This window comes from Morone saxatilis, unplaced genomic scaffold, assembly GCF_004916995.1.
Source record: "Morone saxatilis isolate NCDOM2014 unplaced genomic scaffold, NCSU_SB_2.0 Contig8, whole genome shotgun sequence".
Lineage (NCBI taxonomy): Eukaryota > Metazoa > Chordata > Actinopteri > Moronidae > Morone > Morone saxatilis.
This window is the reverse complement of record NW_023340257.1, coordinates 18042821-18056942: the sequence shown is the minus strand read 5'-3', so window position 1 is coordinate 18056942 and position 14122 is coordinate 18042821. Positions and strand designations below refer to the sequence as shown.

At 38.6% G+C, this 14122-nt stretch overlaps 1 protein-coding gene across 2 annotated transcripts in view; it reads left to right on the top strand.

Moving 5' to 3' along the window:
• Nucleotides 1–14122, top strand: part of plch1 (phospholipase C, eta 1) — a 58581-nt gene that overhangs the window by 31009 nt on the left and 13450 nt on the right. For both annotated transcript variants that reach the window (XM_035680377.1, XM_035680376.1), the window contains exons 7-13: nucleotides 289–382; nucleotides 2851–3054; nucleotides 3771–3891; nucleotides 6357–6528; nucleotides 9249–9356; nucleotides 11858–12013; nucleotides 12736–12798. In XM_035680377.1, coding sequence (XP_035536270.1) covers nucleotides 289–382; nucleotides 2851–3054; nucleotides 3771–3891; nucleotides 6357–6528; nucleotides 9249–9356; nucleotides 11858–12013; nucleotides 12736–12798 — 918 coding nt within the window. The remainder of the gene's footprint in view (nucleotides 1–288; nucleotides 383–2850; nucleotides 3055–3770; nucleotides 3892–6356; nucleotides 6529–9248; nucleotides 9357–11857; nucleotides 12014–12735; nucleotides 12799–14122) is intronic.

Here is a 14122-nt window from a genome sequence, read left to right as displayed (position 1 = left end):
CACACTCTTTTCTTCCTTACACTGCAGTGGAATCATTTTTCATCATGCTGTATGTACCATGTCCCGCTCGCGATGCTCGGCATTAATACTTTTCTCAGACGGTGCTGCTTGTTTGACACGGCTGACAATTATTTATTATTACAATTTAATAGCAACGCACATGTGTTATTAAAATGGGAAAGCACTCTCATTTGTTTTATCATTTACTCTGGGATTGAATCATCGATATATCTCAAAGAGTCTAAACAAGGTTCTTAGATGTACTTTGTTCTTCTACTTTGTGTATAGATGACCAACGTGACTCCAGAGTATGTTGCAGAAATCATTGACAAGTTTGAGGTGTCTGACGAGAATAAACAAAGAGCCATCATGGGGATTGAAGGTAACTTTTTTCCATTTTTCTGTCTACTTTCACATCTTTATTTTCACTCGCTGCTCGTGGCACACCATCAGTTGGCAACTTTCTTAATTACTGTTATTTTGTTTAATTGTCTGTCTGAAAACAGTTCACCAGACCAGGTATTAATACAGTTTTGCCATTAAGAGTTTGTTGGAGAAGTATCAACCTGCAGGAGCAGAATCAAACAGATTATGTGCATGGTTTTAGTTCATGACACACTGGCCAATGCACAAAATAAATGCACCAAGGTGAACACTGAATGTGAAAGTAATGCATGCAACTATGTCCAGCTCACATAGTTTTTCAAGATACCACACATTCAAGACAGATTCTACATAGCTGTGTTTACATTTTCAAATAATTCTGCAGAAATGAAACACTGAAGGAATGAGAGCAAATGCTGTATAAATAATCCATCTGGCCTTTTTTGAAGCTTTTCAGTTACTTAAGCACATAAAATTAAACAACCTTTCAGATTTAGTTTTTTGATCTGTTGACCAGAATAATGTTGTTGAGTCATTTCACTGAAAATGTACATCATAATGCAGAAGAAAATGGGACTCCCTTCTCCCAAAGCAGACAGCTTCTGAATATTTATGAATCTGTCAACCACAAAGACCTTTGGCCTATAGTTAAGCAATATGTAACTTGTGTCTTTAAGAAATTAATAATAATATATATTTTAATTTAATTGCAAATTTACCAATTCAATCAATCAACCTTTTTTTTGTGAATTTCACCCTGATAATAAAAAACATTAAATCCTGACAATGAGCTGGAAAGATAAAGTAATGAGTGTGAATGTTTTTGGACTTTGTCTTTGGAATGTGTTCAGCTCAGTGTATCATTTTAAGTAACGCTACATTTAACTGTCGGGTGAGTTTAAGGGAAAAGAAGGAGAAGGAGGGTTGCTGGGGGGAAAAAACTGGGAAGTCAGAATGAGGACGATGGAAAAGAGAAAATGAGAGTGTGACAGAAATGGGAGGAGTGAGTATGTGCAGAGGATATGAGAGGGAGAGGAGGAGGGGTGAGACTAATCTTGTTGTTGGAGGCATGAAGACACACTGCATGTGTCTGACTGATCAGACCAGTAGGCCTGATGTCTTGCTTGTAGGCCAAAATGTGTGTGTTTAAACATGCATTGTGCGCAGATGTGACAGAAATGTACAAACAAATTCACATTAGCATCTTTTACAGTGTGATGAGCTGTTACCTACAATAGTTGGTCAGTTTATAACCATGTGACTGAATTGTAAAATAATTCATGTCACACAGTTTGCTGTTAAAATCTGGATTTAGCCATTATGACACCATGGCTAGATTGCATGTCCAGTCTGATCACTGACTTACCATAACAAAAATGTCTCCAGTATTTGTATCATATTTTTCCATTTCTCCTCCACAGTCTCATTTTCCACATTAACGGTCTGATTCTTTTCCCTTGTCTTCCCTTGGCTTGCCTCCTGCTCTTGGTATTCCTGTCTCATTTTTATCCCCCCTCTCTGGATGAAAGGATGCTTTCTTCCCTCTCAGTCCTCTTCATGCTGTACCACCTAAAAGTTGGCTGTGTGAAGTATATCCACCAGTAGCGCATGTTCAAATCTCAAACCGCTGGTTTGAAACCATAGCCCTCCGGGTTGAATATGGTTGTCTGTCATCCTTTGGTATTTTCCTGGAAAGCAACCCACTGATGAAGTGCAGTACTGTAGATGTCATTGTTTGAGGCTGTTACTCTGTGCATGAAATTCAGGATATTATAAAACAGAGAACATTGGTTGCTGTAAATCTGATGGAGGAGGGATGCAGGATTACTGCATGACAAGCAATATTTAGAATACTTTGCTTTGTTCCACAGGGGCCTCTGCAATTGACTTCTCCACTTATCTGTATCTGTATACGCTAACAGCTGTGTGTGTACTTTATGGTTGATGAAAGTGTCAATCATTTTAACCATAGTATTTAATGGAAATCCATCCTATAGTTGTTGTGACTTCTCACTTAAAAGCACAAAACCTCATGGTGATGCTCCAGGAAAAGTCAGCAATCACTAAAGTCAGTTATCAAAATTTTGTTCTAGTACAAACATAGACTGATGATGTTGCTGGCAAAAGAGTCGTAGTGAAGCAGTAGTGAAATATCTTGTTGAGACTTTTCAAATTCATGGTGGCGCTACAGGAAAAGTCAGGATGCAACCACTGGGGACCATGCAAGTTTGTACATAATTTCATGGCAATCCATCTAATAGAGATATTTCAGTCTGGACCAAAGTGGCGCACTGACCGACAGACACATTACCATCCAAAGAGCTATTCTGCTGACTGAATACAAATGATGTCTGTGCCCATCTAATATTTTTTAAATCAAAACGATAAAACATGAAACAAAGCAGAATTCTTTAACAATGCTTGTTCTAAATAATTTCCCCCTACAAATGTTTTATTTTCCTTCAGGTTTTACGAGTTTCATGCGCAGTCCAACGTGTGACATTTTCAACCCTTTGCACCATGAGGTGAATCAAGACATGGAGCAGCCTCTGTGTAACTACTTCATCGCCTCTTCTCACAACACATACCTGACTGGAGACCAGCTCCTCTCCCACTCCAAGACCGACATGTATGCCTGGGTGCTGCAGTCCGGCTGCCGCTGTGTAGAAGGTAAGCACACATCGACCACATAAAACATGGACACCATGCACAAGGCTAATCTGAATGACCATCAAACCATTTCCAGAGATGTCTTGACATGTCACAGTAGGAAAAGCAAAGGTGTAAAGACATGGTTAATGTTTTTAGCAACTCCCTTTTCATACTAGGACATTTCAACATGTCTGCTGTTAAAAAAAAGTCAACTTTGATTGGACAAGTTGTTTTTATGAATCCTTATAATTGCAACAAACTCTCTTTCACCATAATCAAAGGTATTGCTCTGTTTTCTGCTAAAGCTTGAATGAAACAATCATTGTACATCGGGATGTTAATGTATGTTTACTGCTTAGCAATGTTTTTGTTAATGTGCTTAAATTAAAACCCAACATCCATTTTGCTATGTTTATGTTTGGTAATAAAATCAAAAAACAATCCCTGGATGCAGCAACACTGAGAAAACCCCCATAATGTACCGCAATCTTGCACCTGCTATTGCTTGGCCATTACATTTATTCACACCCAGAATAATTTTAACACCAGTGTTGAATGTGTAGAATGTGAAATAGCGGACTATGAGAGAGCTGTGATAAGAAGTCCAAATAAATAAAAAGTCTGTCCTATATTTATAGATGAACCACGAACGGTGAGAAACAGACAGAAAACTGAGATAACATGATGCAGTGTTTTATTCATGCATCATTTCTCCTGTTTTTCTTTTCCTGCAGTGGACTGTTGGGACGGTCCTGATGGAGAGCCGATGGTTCAACACGGCTACACTCTGACCTCCAAGATACCGTTCAAGTTTGTCATAGAGACCATCAATAAATATGCCTTCATAAATAACCAGTGAGTCAAAGCTCCTTATAGCATGTGTGTGTGTGTGTGTGTGACTGCACGTGAATGCAACATTTTATGGAAAGTAGACACATCCATTGTCCCATAGGTATTGTGCGGGGAGAAAAATGGCCCAGAATGCCAAATAGAAATGCCATTTTAAGTTTTTTTCCTTTCAGTTTACTCTAAATCTGACTAAAACATCATTTCTGGTTGACATTCTATGCAGCAAAGAATATTATTTGCCTCAGGACACAACACACATAGATTGTATTATTGATTGTATTTTGTCCTCTTCCGTTAATTGTGTTGCATTATGGTCCACTATGGGATGAGATATAATAGCATCAGCCCACTCATAAAAGGGTGTTCCACCATAATTTAAAAAGCTGCAGAGCTCATGTATTTTTCCTCACGAAGCTAGTCTCAAACTAGCACACTGCTATGATGAAATATCTATGAATCTGATGAGAGGTTCCCCCACAAGGTTCAACAAGAAAGTTGCAACATTTAGACAGTCAGGTTTGTGCTTTTCAGAGAACACTATGATTCCTGGCAGTAATTAGCACCTATTACTGAGCCATCTGCTTAGTAGCGTTTCCTCTGGCTCCCTGAGGAGCCACTGTTTGTCTCTGCTGGGTCCAACAATACCCAAACAAAGTGGTGAAGGATGCAGCTTCCTGCTGCCACATTGGCTCGCTATAACATCTATTGCAGCTACTTATGATTGCCTCCCTGTTATAAAATAATTTGTTCTATTCAAAGATGTAATATTGGAGAGGATGAATTCATGCAATTAGAAGTGTAAGGACATTTGGCAATATCTTGTAGAAAGTTTCACTTAAACTCTGAAGGTTATTTTACTATTATATTTTTAGTCATCAACTTCTAGTTTATTCTTTCAGCTCTGAGCAAGACCAAATATAGCAACTGTTGTTGCTCTTAAAAGAATATTTTGATATTTTTGGAATGTCAGAAACGTTTTGGCTATCTTGCCAAGAGTTAGATGACAAGATTGATACAACAACTCTCATATCTGTCCATAAAATATCAAACTACAACCAGTTAGCTTATCTTAGCATAAACTCCAAAGAGACACACATTTTTGTTGTTTTTGACAAGAATTATAAAATTCTGTGATCGACATAGGAAGTGGTTAAGTGAAATGCAAATTTAATCAACCTGGCAGCGATCTGCACTCTACTGAAAGCACTTTTAAGATAAGATATGATAAGATAAGATAGATTTTATTGATCCCACACTTGGGAAATTCACTTAGTTGTAGTTTAAACTGGTATACTTTTTAAATCCTCCATCATGCATGTGCATCAAGATAACAGATTTTTCAGGCACCAAGACTTTCTATTTCAGCAAAATACCAAACATTTCCTTGCTTCCTCTTCTTTAGAATGTGAATTTGCTGGTTGTCTTTGTCCTATGTGTTAGTAAACTGAATATCTTGCCAAACAATTAATCAGTTAATTGAGAAAATAATTGGCAGATTAACCTATAATGAAAATATAAACTTCAGTTAGAGTTATTCTTTTATTCTTTTGCTTACTAATTAATCGTTTCAGTCAATAAAGCTTTTTTCTTCTCAGGGTAACTTTCATAAAAATCTTAGTATTGAATGAAATTAAAGTCCATATGTTCAATGTAGCCTCCCTGAAAGGAAACATTGACACTTGCTAATCAGGAAACACCTTTAAATGCGCAGAACCTAATACCATACTAATTAGCTATCTGTAATAACGCTGACAGCAAGTGAATGAATTAAACATCCCATGGTTTACCACTCTCTCTCTCCATTGTTCTCACCTTTTACATTCAGCTGATATTTTATCATCAGTGCCACCTGTTAATGTGATTAATGTCCCCTGGGCTATATTGAAATAGGGCAAGTCTCTACTCTCTCTCCCGCACACACACACACACACACACACACATACACCCATACACCCATACTCACACACATTACACAGTTCATTGAGCCTCCTCACTTTCACCTAAGAGGAACCCCTGGATGTCACTGTCTGTGTGTCGAAATGAAATGACTGGATATTACTCTCTTTTTGTCTTTTGAAGAGGACCCGTTTCTCTGTGTAAGTGTGTGTGTGCGTGTGTGTGTGTAGGTGTGCGTTTTGGGGATCAGAGGCTGCGTCCCCTGAGGGAGAGCTGTCAGTCTGACAAAACTGACATTTGAGCTGTGCTGCTGTGTGGCCACAAGTCATTTCACCTTTTCTAAATGAAAACACAAGCACACACACACACACAGACACACACCCACACACACACCATGCCACAGAGGTGTTTATGCAGCTGAAATATGGAAGTGCAGATGTGTGTGTCACACTCATATCAGCAGCTCAGTCTCACTTCAGTCTATCGGCTGCATTCAAGACATTTTCTAAGTGCTGACAGGTTTTGATGTCATTTATGGAAACCTGAGTATGTATGTTGATGTTTTTTCCTTTTAGGTACCCAGTAATTCTGTCCATAGAGAACCACTGTAGCATCCAGCAACAGAAGAAGATTGCTCAGTACCTGCGAGAAATCTTAGGAGACAAACTGGATGTGGGAGATGTTATGAGCAGAGACTCCAAAACATTACCCAGCCCTCACAGCCTGCAGGGCAAGATACTCATCAAAGTAAGAAAAAAAAATCTATGAATGGATGGATGCTGGACTGACAGTGTGTGTGTTTTTAAATGAATAAATAAATTGCTAAATCAGAATGTGCCCAGTCAGTGAGTGCACATGTAAATCAAAGCATCTGCATCACACATTTCCACTTCCTTCTTCTTTATTCAGCGAAGACAGCGGAGCGCTTGTTAAATCTCCATATTTTACTTTATACTTTATTTGTGTTGCCGAACTGAGGATACAGAGTCTAGGAGGCACTGCAAGGCAGCTAATTATTGTCCATAAACAGATGAAGAGAAGAAAGAGGAGAAAGAGAGGATCAAACTAGGTCATTGTATTAATCACAGAGGGGAAAGGAGAGAAGGACGAGATGCTGGAATATGATAACTGAGTGACAGATTGTTGTTTTTTATTTACACACACATACACAAACAGGCAACCTGGCGACTCAGTTGGGGCTGTCAAACTGTTCATTTTTTTAATTGTTACTAGTCGCAACAGTTCTGCAATTAACCATGATGAACAGATGAATATTTAAAGAAATATTTAATTTTATGAAAAATATGCACCGCTCCCCAGCAGAGTTTAAAGAGAATCACAATAAAACTAAAACAGCATTTTTGTTTTTCATAATTCTAATTTGAAAGACCAAGTAAGGGGCTCAATATGACAATTTCCCCTAAATGATTAATAATGAATGATGCAGTTTTCTAATTAACTTAAGCCACCACAGGTAGAACACATACTTAGTCCTCAAAACACCCCTGGCACATATTCAGACTCATGCATTGCTCCTAAGGCAATGGATTATAGACTGGTCCTCTCTTTTAGTTAACGTTACTGCTTTTTTAAATTTGGTATGTAAGACTCCCTCTCCAAAGAAACACGAGCATTGGTTGTTTGTTTAAATTACATACAGGGAGGAGGTCAGGGTGGATGGTTGGATCTAAAAGTTTGTGTAAAGTCAGTGTAGGATATTTTTAAATCTAATATTCTGCCTGGGGTTCTGGAGATCCGGGGCCCTCTTTAACAGTTCGGGTCCTGTGTGCAACATTTAGGAGGATATATTGGCAGCAATGTAATATAATATTTATTGGTATGTATTCATTAGTGTATAATCACCTGAAAATAAAAGTAATTGTGTTTTCATTACCTTCGAATGAGCTGTTTTTATCCATCGGGAGCAGGTCCTCTTCCATGGAGTCCGCCATGTTGAACTGCCATGTTTCTACAATAGCCCAGATTGTACGAACCAAAACTGGCTCTAGATAGGTCCTGTTGTGTTTTTTAGCAAGTTTCGTGGTCACCGTAGTTTCTGCATCACTCTACACCACTAGATACCATTAAATCCTACTGCTGTTTATTGTTTACTATTGTTTTATGATGTTGATACTTAATAACTTTTCCTACTTTTATTAGAACTGCTTTTGGAACTTGTTTCAGAAATCAGATTTAAGCATGATCTCTGTTTGAGCTCTCTGAGACTATGGGTTTTCATATGCTACCACTATATCTATTATATTTTAGGCAAATCCCAGATAAGTATATGTCTGTTTTGTAGTTTTAATCAGTCCCTTTGTCTGTGATTAACGTTTGATCAAAGAAAAGGAATATATATTTGTTTAGCCTATTAAATATATATGTTTTTTTTTTTTACATTTCCTTACTTGGTGTCAAGCTTATCTCTGTCTCTTTGCAGCACCTACTGTTGTTGTCCCAAAAGTGTCGAACATGTTTGATATGATCATCCTCAAAAAAGAATGAAAACCCCAAAATAAATTAAATAATAAAGCTTTCACTTTGACGGCCTCAGACCCAGGAGATCCTTATCCACCAGAACAGGACTTATTCATACAAAGAAACTGAGAGATACAGGGAAAAAGCTCTCAGCATTTATTGGATTTTAGTTATAAGAACCAGATAAAATTGACTTTATCTGTAATGTAGAAGAATGCCGGCATTGTTCCCGGGGAAAAGAAGCTCCGGCTTCGACCCCTCCCTGCCAGATGTCTGAAAAGTGAAAGAGAATTATTGATTTTCTATAAAGCCGTTAACTCCACTCTAACAGTTTTCCTCCATCTCTTTCCTCCCCCACTCTGCCCTTTCACCTCTCTCCATCCCCCAGTGGAGCGACAAAGTCACAAGACAATAAAGAAAAATGGCGAAAGGGTTTTTGACAGTCACAGGTGGAAGGAAGAGAGTGGGTAGACTACTTGCGGCAGTGGTTGAAACGAGGGCGTTGATGTCAGTGTCAGTGAGAGACTCAGTGTACTGCAGGAAGCGCGGAGTCTGGCATTGATTTTGGAAGAAGAAGCTTATAAAATCTTGACTCCCACTCACACCTTCAGAATTGGCTCACTAATGGGCTTCCACTCTGCTGAAAGGGCTGCTCAGGGAGCTTCACAGAAAATCTGCAGCTGATTGTACTATTTGTCTGTGTATTTGCGAGTGCAGGAGTGTGTATTTTGTGCCCTCTAGTGTGACAATAATGGCTTTCACGCTACATACTATGGGTTTTGAAAGACTTTAACATGTGCATATTTGTGTAGGCATGTGTGCAGTTAAGTGAATAAAACATATTGCAATCTGCTGTGTTATTCTTGGACTATCTTAGAGGTGCAACCTGTGTGGGCGTTCTAGTGTATAAAAGGGAGGATTTGTGCTGCATTTAAGACATATGCATGGGTCAAATGTTTCTCACTCTCCTCCCATCTCTTTCTATCCAGGGGAAGCGCCTGCCTGCCTATCTTTCTGCTGACGCCGAGGAAGGGGAGGTGTCTGATGATGACAGCGCTGATGAAATTGAGGACGACTTCAAGCTTAAGAGCAGTAATGTAAGATAGAGGAATGTTGCTGTGAATTAGTATGTGCACACAGAAATGCTCAAGTTACCGCCCTCAAATACGCGTTACCTCACATTATTTCAGTCTTTCCTCTTTGTTTTCTATTAGTTTTCATCATTCTCAAAGAAATTAAGTAATTCTTTCTTTATTTATGTCATGAGCTTTTATCATAGTAAGAGAGTTGTGTATTGACAAAGTAACTCAAAGACATTTTCCATTTAAATCAGTGCAAAACAGCTTCAACATGCCAATCACCTCACAGAACCCTCATTTCTATTTTTCCACAAACCAGAACAGCTCTAAAATGATTTAATTGAAATCCTCCAACAAATTAAAACATTTGATTGATAACACAGATATTATGAATTAAAGGACATTGCAAATCTTTTTTTTTACTTTTATTTTAACACATTAGTCTCTGTCTGGGCTGCTTACCTTTGTGGCTCTATTTGTGCTTCGTTTTCAGATCTTTAACTGCTACTTACTCTCTAGTAAAAAAAACAACATCCTTTCAGAAAAAAAACACTCAGTTTAGAGTGGCAAAGATTAATGTTAGAGAAAAAGACCCTTCCTCTACATATAGGGACCACAAACGGAAGTTAGATAATGGGATCTTAATGACACTGCTGTGCTTGACGTAATGACTTCAGTAATTGGGTAGTAATGCTGGTGCTTGTAAAGTTTTACTGATCATCAGTGCAGTGATGTTTTGAAATAATCAATGCTTTATGGTGCAGATATAAATACTAAGCAAATGCAAGCATCGAAAAGAATTTGAGTCTCATGTCTGCCTGCTGCTGCTTGTTTATTGCCTTGTGCCATTTTTATAGTCATTGTTAATCCTGTTCATTTATTCCGTGATACAGTACTGCCAGGGTCCTCCTCACCACATTTAAAGCACGGAAACACACAGTTATTCCAGATGGTTCAGTTGTGTAACCGAATATGGCATCATTCTTCGTCATTTAGCTGGAGGCATGAAGCTGCAGATGCTACTTTGGATGATCGTTGCCATTTTAAAAGGGTGGTGGTGGCAGGTTTCAACTGATTTGAGCTTTTGTTTTGAGCTCATTAAACCAGTGTGCTTTCACAGCAGTCACAATTAACATTGCATTAATGCTGTGATATAGAGCTACAAAAGCTCTTTTTTTCCCAGTAGTGATTCCAGTACAGTGTTGTTTACTTTTGCTGTACATGACATGAAATATTTCTTTATGTTTTATCCCCCCCCCCCCATTTTAGCAAAAAATATACCACTGTAATAAATGCACAAAAATACAGTACTATTCAAGGTGGTGATAAGTACATAAGATATGGACAGTATGCTGGAGATTATAGACTAGATTTTTGACAGATTTTATTTTAATATGTTCAAAGTACAAGCTGTAACAGTTTAGACCTGCAGATATAGACATGTTGATGATGCCTCCTACAGGCAAGAAAAGTAATACCTGCTGCTAATTTAACACGTGGGGCACCAGCAGGAAATTAGTGTTACAGCTCCTCAGGGCTGTGTCCAAAAACACTCTTTATGCACAATATTTACCCACTGACATTTTATTTGTCTGTCTAAATTCTAGAGAATAAAAAGAGTACTGACCATGGCATGTACACTATTTACAATGTAATGTGTTGCATTTTATAGATGAGAAAATTATCCTTGAGTAACTGTTATACTATTATGTAGGGAGACAAGTGAATGATTGAATAAGGTGATTTTGACCACAGATGTGTCCAAATAGTGTTTTGAATTCTAGACCTGTGCCACCTATTGTCTATATTAAAACAATGTGACGCTAACATATAATGGATATTAAACAATGCAGCAGTGCAGCTTGTGGTAGGAAAAAACATCAAAACACTAACCAGATGTTTGTAAAGAAATATATGTATACGTGTCATTTTCTAAACATAAAATGAAAGAGCACATGCCATTCAGGTTGGTGTAAACTCTACATTCTTACAATGTTAAGCAGAAAACATGATCCAGTTATCTTTTGCAGGTTTAGAATATAAATGTTTAAGCATTAAACACACATGTAGCTATGAAAAGATAAAAGTCATTGCCTGCTGATGGTGCAGAATTACACATTGCATCAGTATTTACTTTCCTTGCTTGCAGATGGCGCTCTTTTTTATGTGTACATCTGCAGTTCTAAACTGCTGCTGTAGTTACTTTTCTTGCCAAAAGGTGGTGCTGGTTGGTGTGAAACTGCAGGTCTGACTGTGGTGCTGTAGCTCTGCAGTTGGTTGAAATTGGCTGGGCCTGGTTGGGGCTTCACATCAGTGACAGTGTAAGTGTTTTCCCACCAAATTAGCTAATTAGGTTCTTGCTCTGGTTGTCTGGTTCGGTTAAAGATTTCTAGAACCTTGGTGCTATCTAGCAAACCAGCCCACTTTCCACCAGTTTTTAGCAGAACCATTGTAATTCAGGAGGTGTCATCGACAGAGGCCACAACCCTCTTAATAACTAACTAATAACTTTCACACAGGGCAATGGGCATCACCAGGTGGAGTCTCACATCAGAAAGAAACTGGACTCTCTACTAAAAGAATCTCGGATTGGAGACAAGGAAGACACCGACAGTTTCAGCATCCGAGCTCTGCTTCGGGCTACGCACCAGGGCCTTCAGAAGAACCTGCGTCAGGTACCACCCTAAAGCAACGTGTAGAGCTGCATATGGAGCAGAGTAATTCTCAAAACAGATGAACAGAAGAAAGAGAAGAGAGAGGGCATTCAACTAGGCCATGATATTAGTCATGGAGGGAACTGAAGAAAATGAAGTAGACTGGTTACTGCACCACTCACAGGTCAAACACACCCACTTAATACGTAAAAATGGACAGCCAACCAGCACCTCCTCAGTCCACTCTAGGCGTTATTTCATCCAAAGCATGTCAAAACAGACTGAAAGTGATGAGAAACTAAATGTCTGCAGTGTTACTTAATATTTAATTTCCCTGCTAGCTTCTTGTGCTATTTATAGAAGCTTCAATTTCCTGACAGCCATTTTAACATAGTGGGTGTTGTGCATCAGGGCTCCCTTTTCTCTTTATTCTACTCCTGTTTTGGTGGTGATTCCCTTCACCTCAGTGTCTCTGTAAAGCTTTCTTTCTATCTGTCTTCCTCACTAGTAATTTTACTTCTTTACTCTTTTTCTTATTCCTCATTCTCTTCAGCTGTGCTTTGCTTTATTGGCTAATGTCTGTTGCCGCCCCTCCAGCTACTGAGCTTTAGGGTTTAAGTGACTCACTGGGTGCTAATGTGGTTGTTATTAGATTCACATCGAACAATCCCACACATATGAATGCAAACAAGCACACACAAACACATATAAAGAGTTTCTGAATGTGTTCTCCTTGTCTTTAGAGCTCCAAAGGGGTTTTGAAGAAATCCCAGAGCAGATCCTTCATCACAACACTCAAACAGAAGGTGAGGAGCATGGAAAGAGAAGTTGCTCTTTTTTTTTCTTGATTCTTGATCCATTTGTGTGAAGTCTGAAATGGCAAAAAAACAGGTAAGTTCAGCTTCAGGTTAGTTGGTGAGTATTTTGCTACTTCATACCACGAGAATTACAGAACTTCAGGTAGTTATCTTCTATAGGCAGCGTTTACTGGACAGTATCCATCTTGTTCTATTGACCTGACACATTAAACTGCCCTTAAAGAACAAACACTGTATTTTACTTAAAACATTAAACAGAACTCATGATGGCCTTGGCTGCTGATTTAGCATGCCCAATCAGCTGAAGGGCAAGAGCCGACAAAAGCCGACAAGAGCCAACGGTGATGGAAACCACAGAATACAAGTGAAGGTTAACAACAATAAAATTCCAAACGGTGCCCGATGGCCAGCTTTTGGCTCTGTGTGTCAGGGTTCTTAGATGACCGCTGATTGCAGTCCAGTAAAAGACCAAATTTGTTTTTGTGGATGACTGCTAATTAACTGAGGTGACTGCAATGGCTGAGCCATCTGCTTCAAGTAAAAGCAGTTTGCATCCCAAAGGTTGTGCTGAGATGGACCCAAAACGATTTAGTCCAAGGAACAGTCCAGCTCATAACCCTCATGTAAAACCATATATTTACGTATTTACACTGTATATACATTTGGGTTTTTTATATGATTAAACAAAATATGACAATAATTAGAGTTTATTGGTGAACTTCAGAGGTGCAGTGCAGTAGGTAGGATTCTTTCCCTTACACAGAGTCAGGCTAGCTATTTCCCCCAGTCTTTATGCTAAGCTAAGCTAATTGTGTTCTGGTTAGTCCTGCTTTATATTCACCATACAGATATGTAAGGCATATTCATCTTTTAATCTAACTGTTGGTAAAAAATTGAATAAACATATTTACCAAAAGATCCAACTACTGATTAACTGCCCACTTGAAGAATTATTCCACCCCTCAAATTCTGCTAAAACCCTCCAATTGAAATGCAACAGAAAAGTCAGGGGACATCAACATTAGGAGCTCCCATTAAACTGGCCACAAAAACATAGAGAGTGTATCTTTCTAACTGATTAGCATCACATATGGGAAGCATAAAAGAAGCCTCTTCACTGTCCGCCTGTAGATAAATCATGAAGTCACATAGAAAATGCATATACAAAGCATCCTTTGTAGAATTATCTTCAGACTGTGGTATGTAGCAGGATCATAATTAAAACTTCCACACTTATCTTCCAATTCCACACTGCAGATCAATGCAGTGAATGCCTGTGTTATGCGTATCAGTGAAACATGCAGATCTAAAG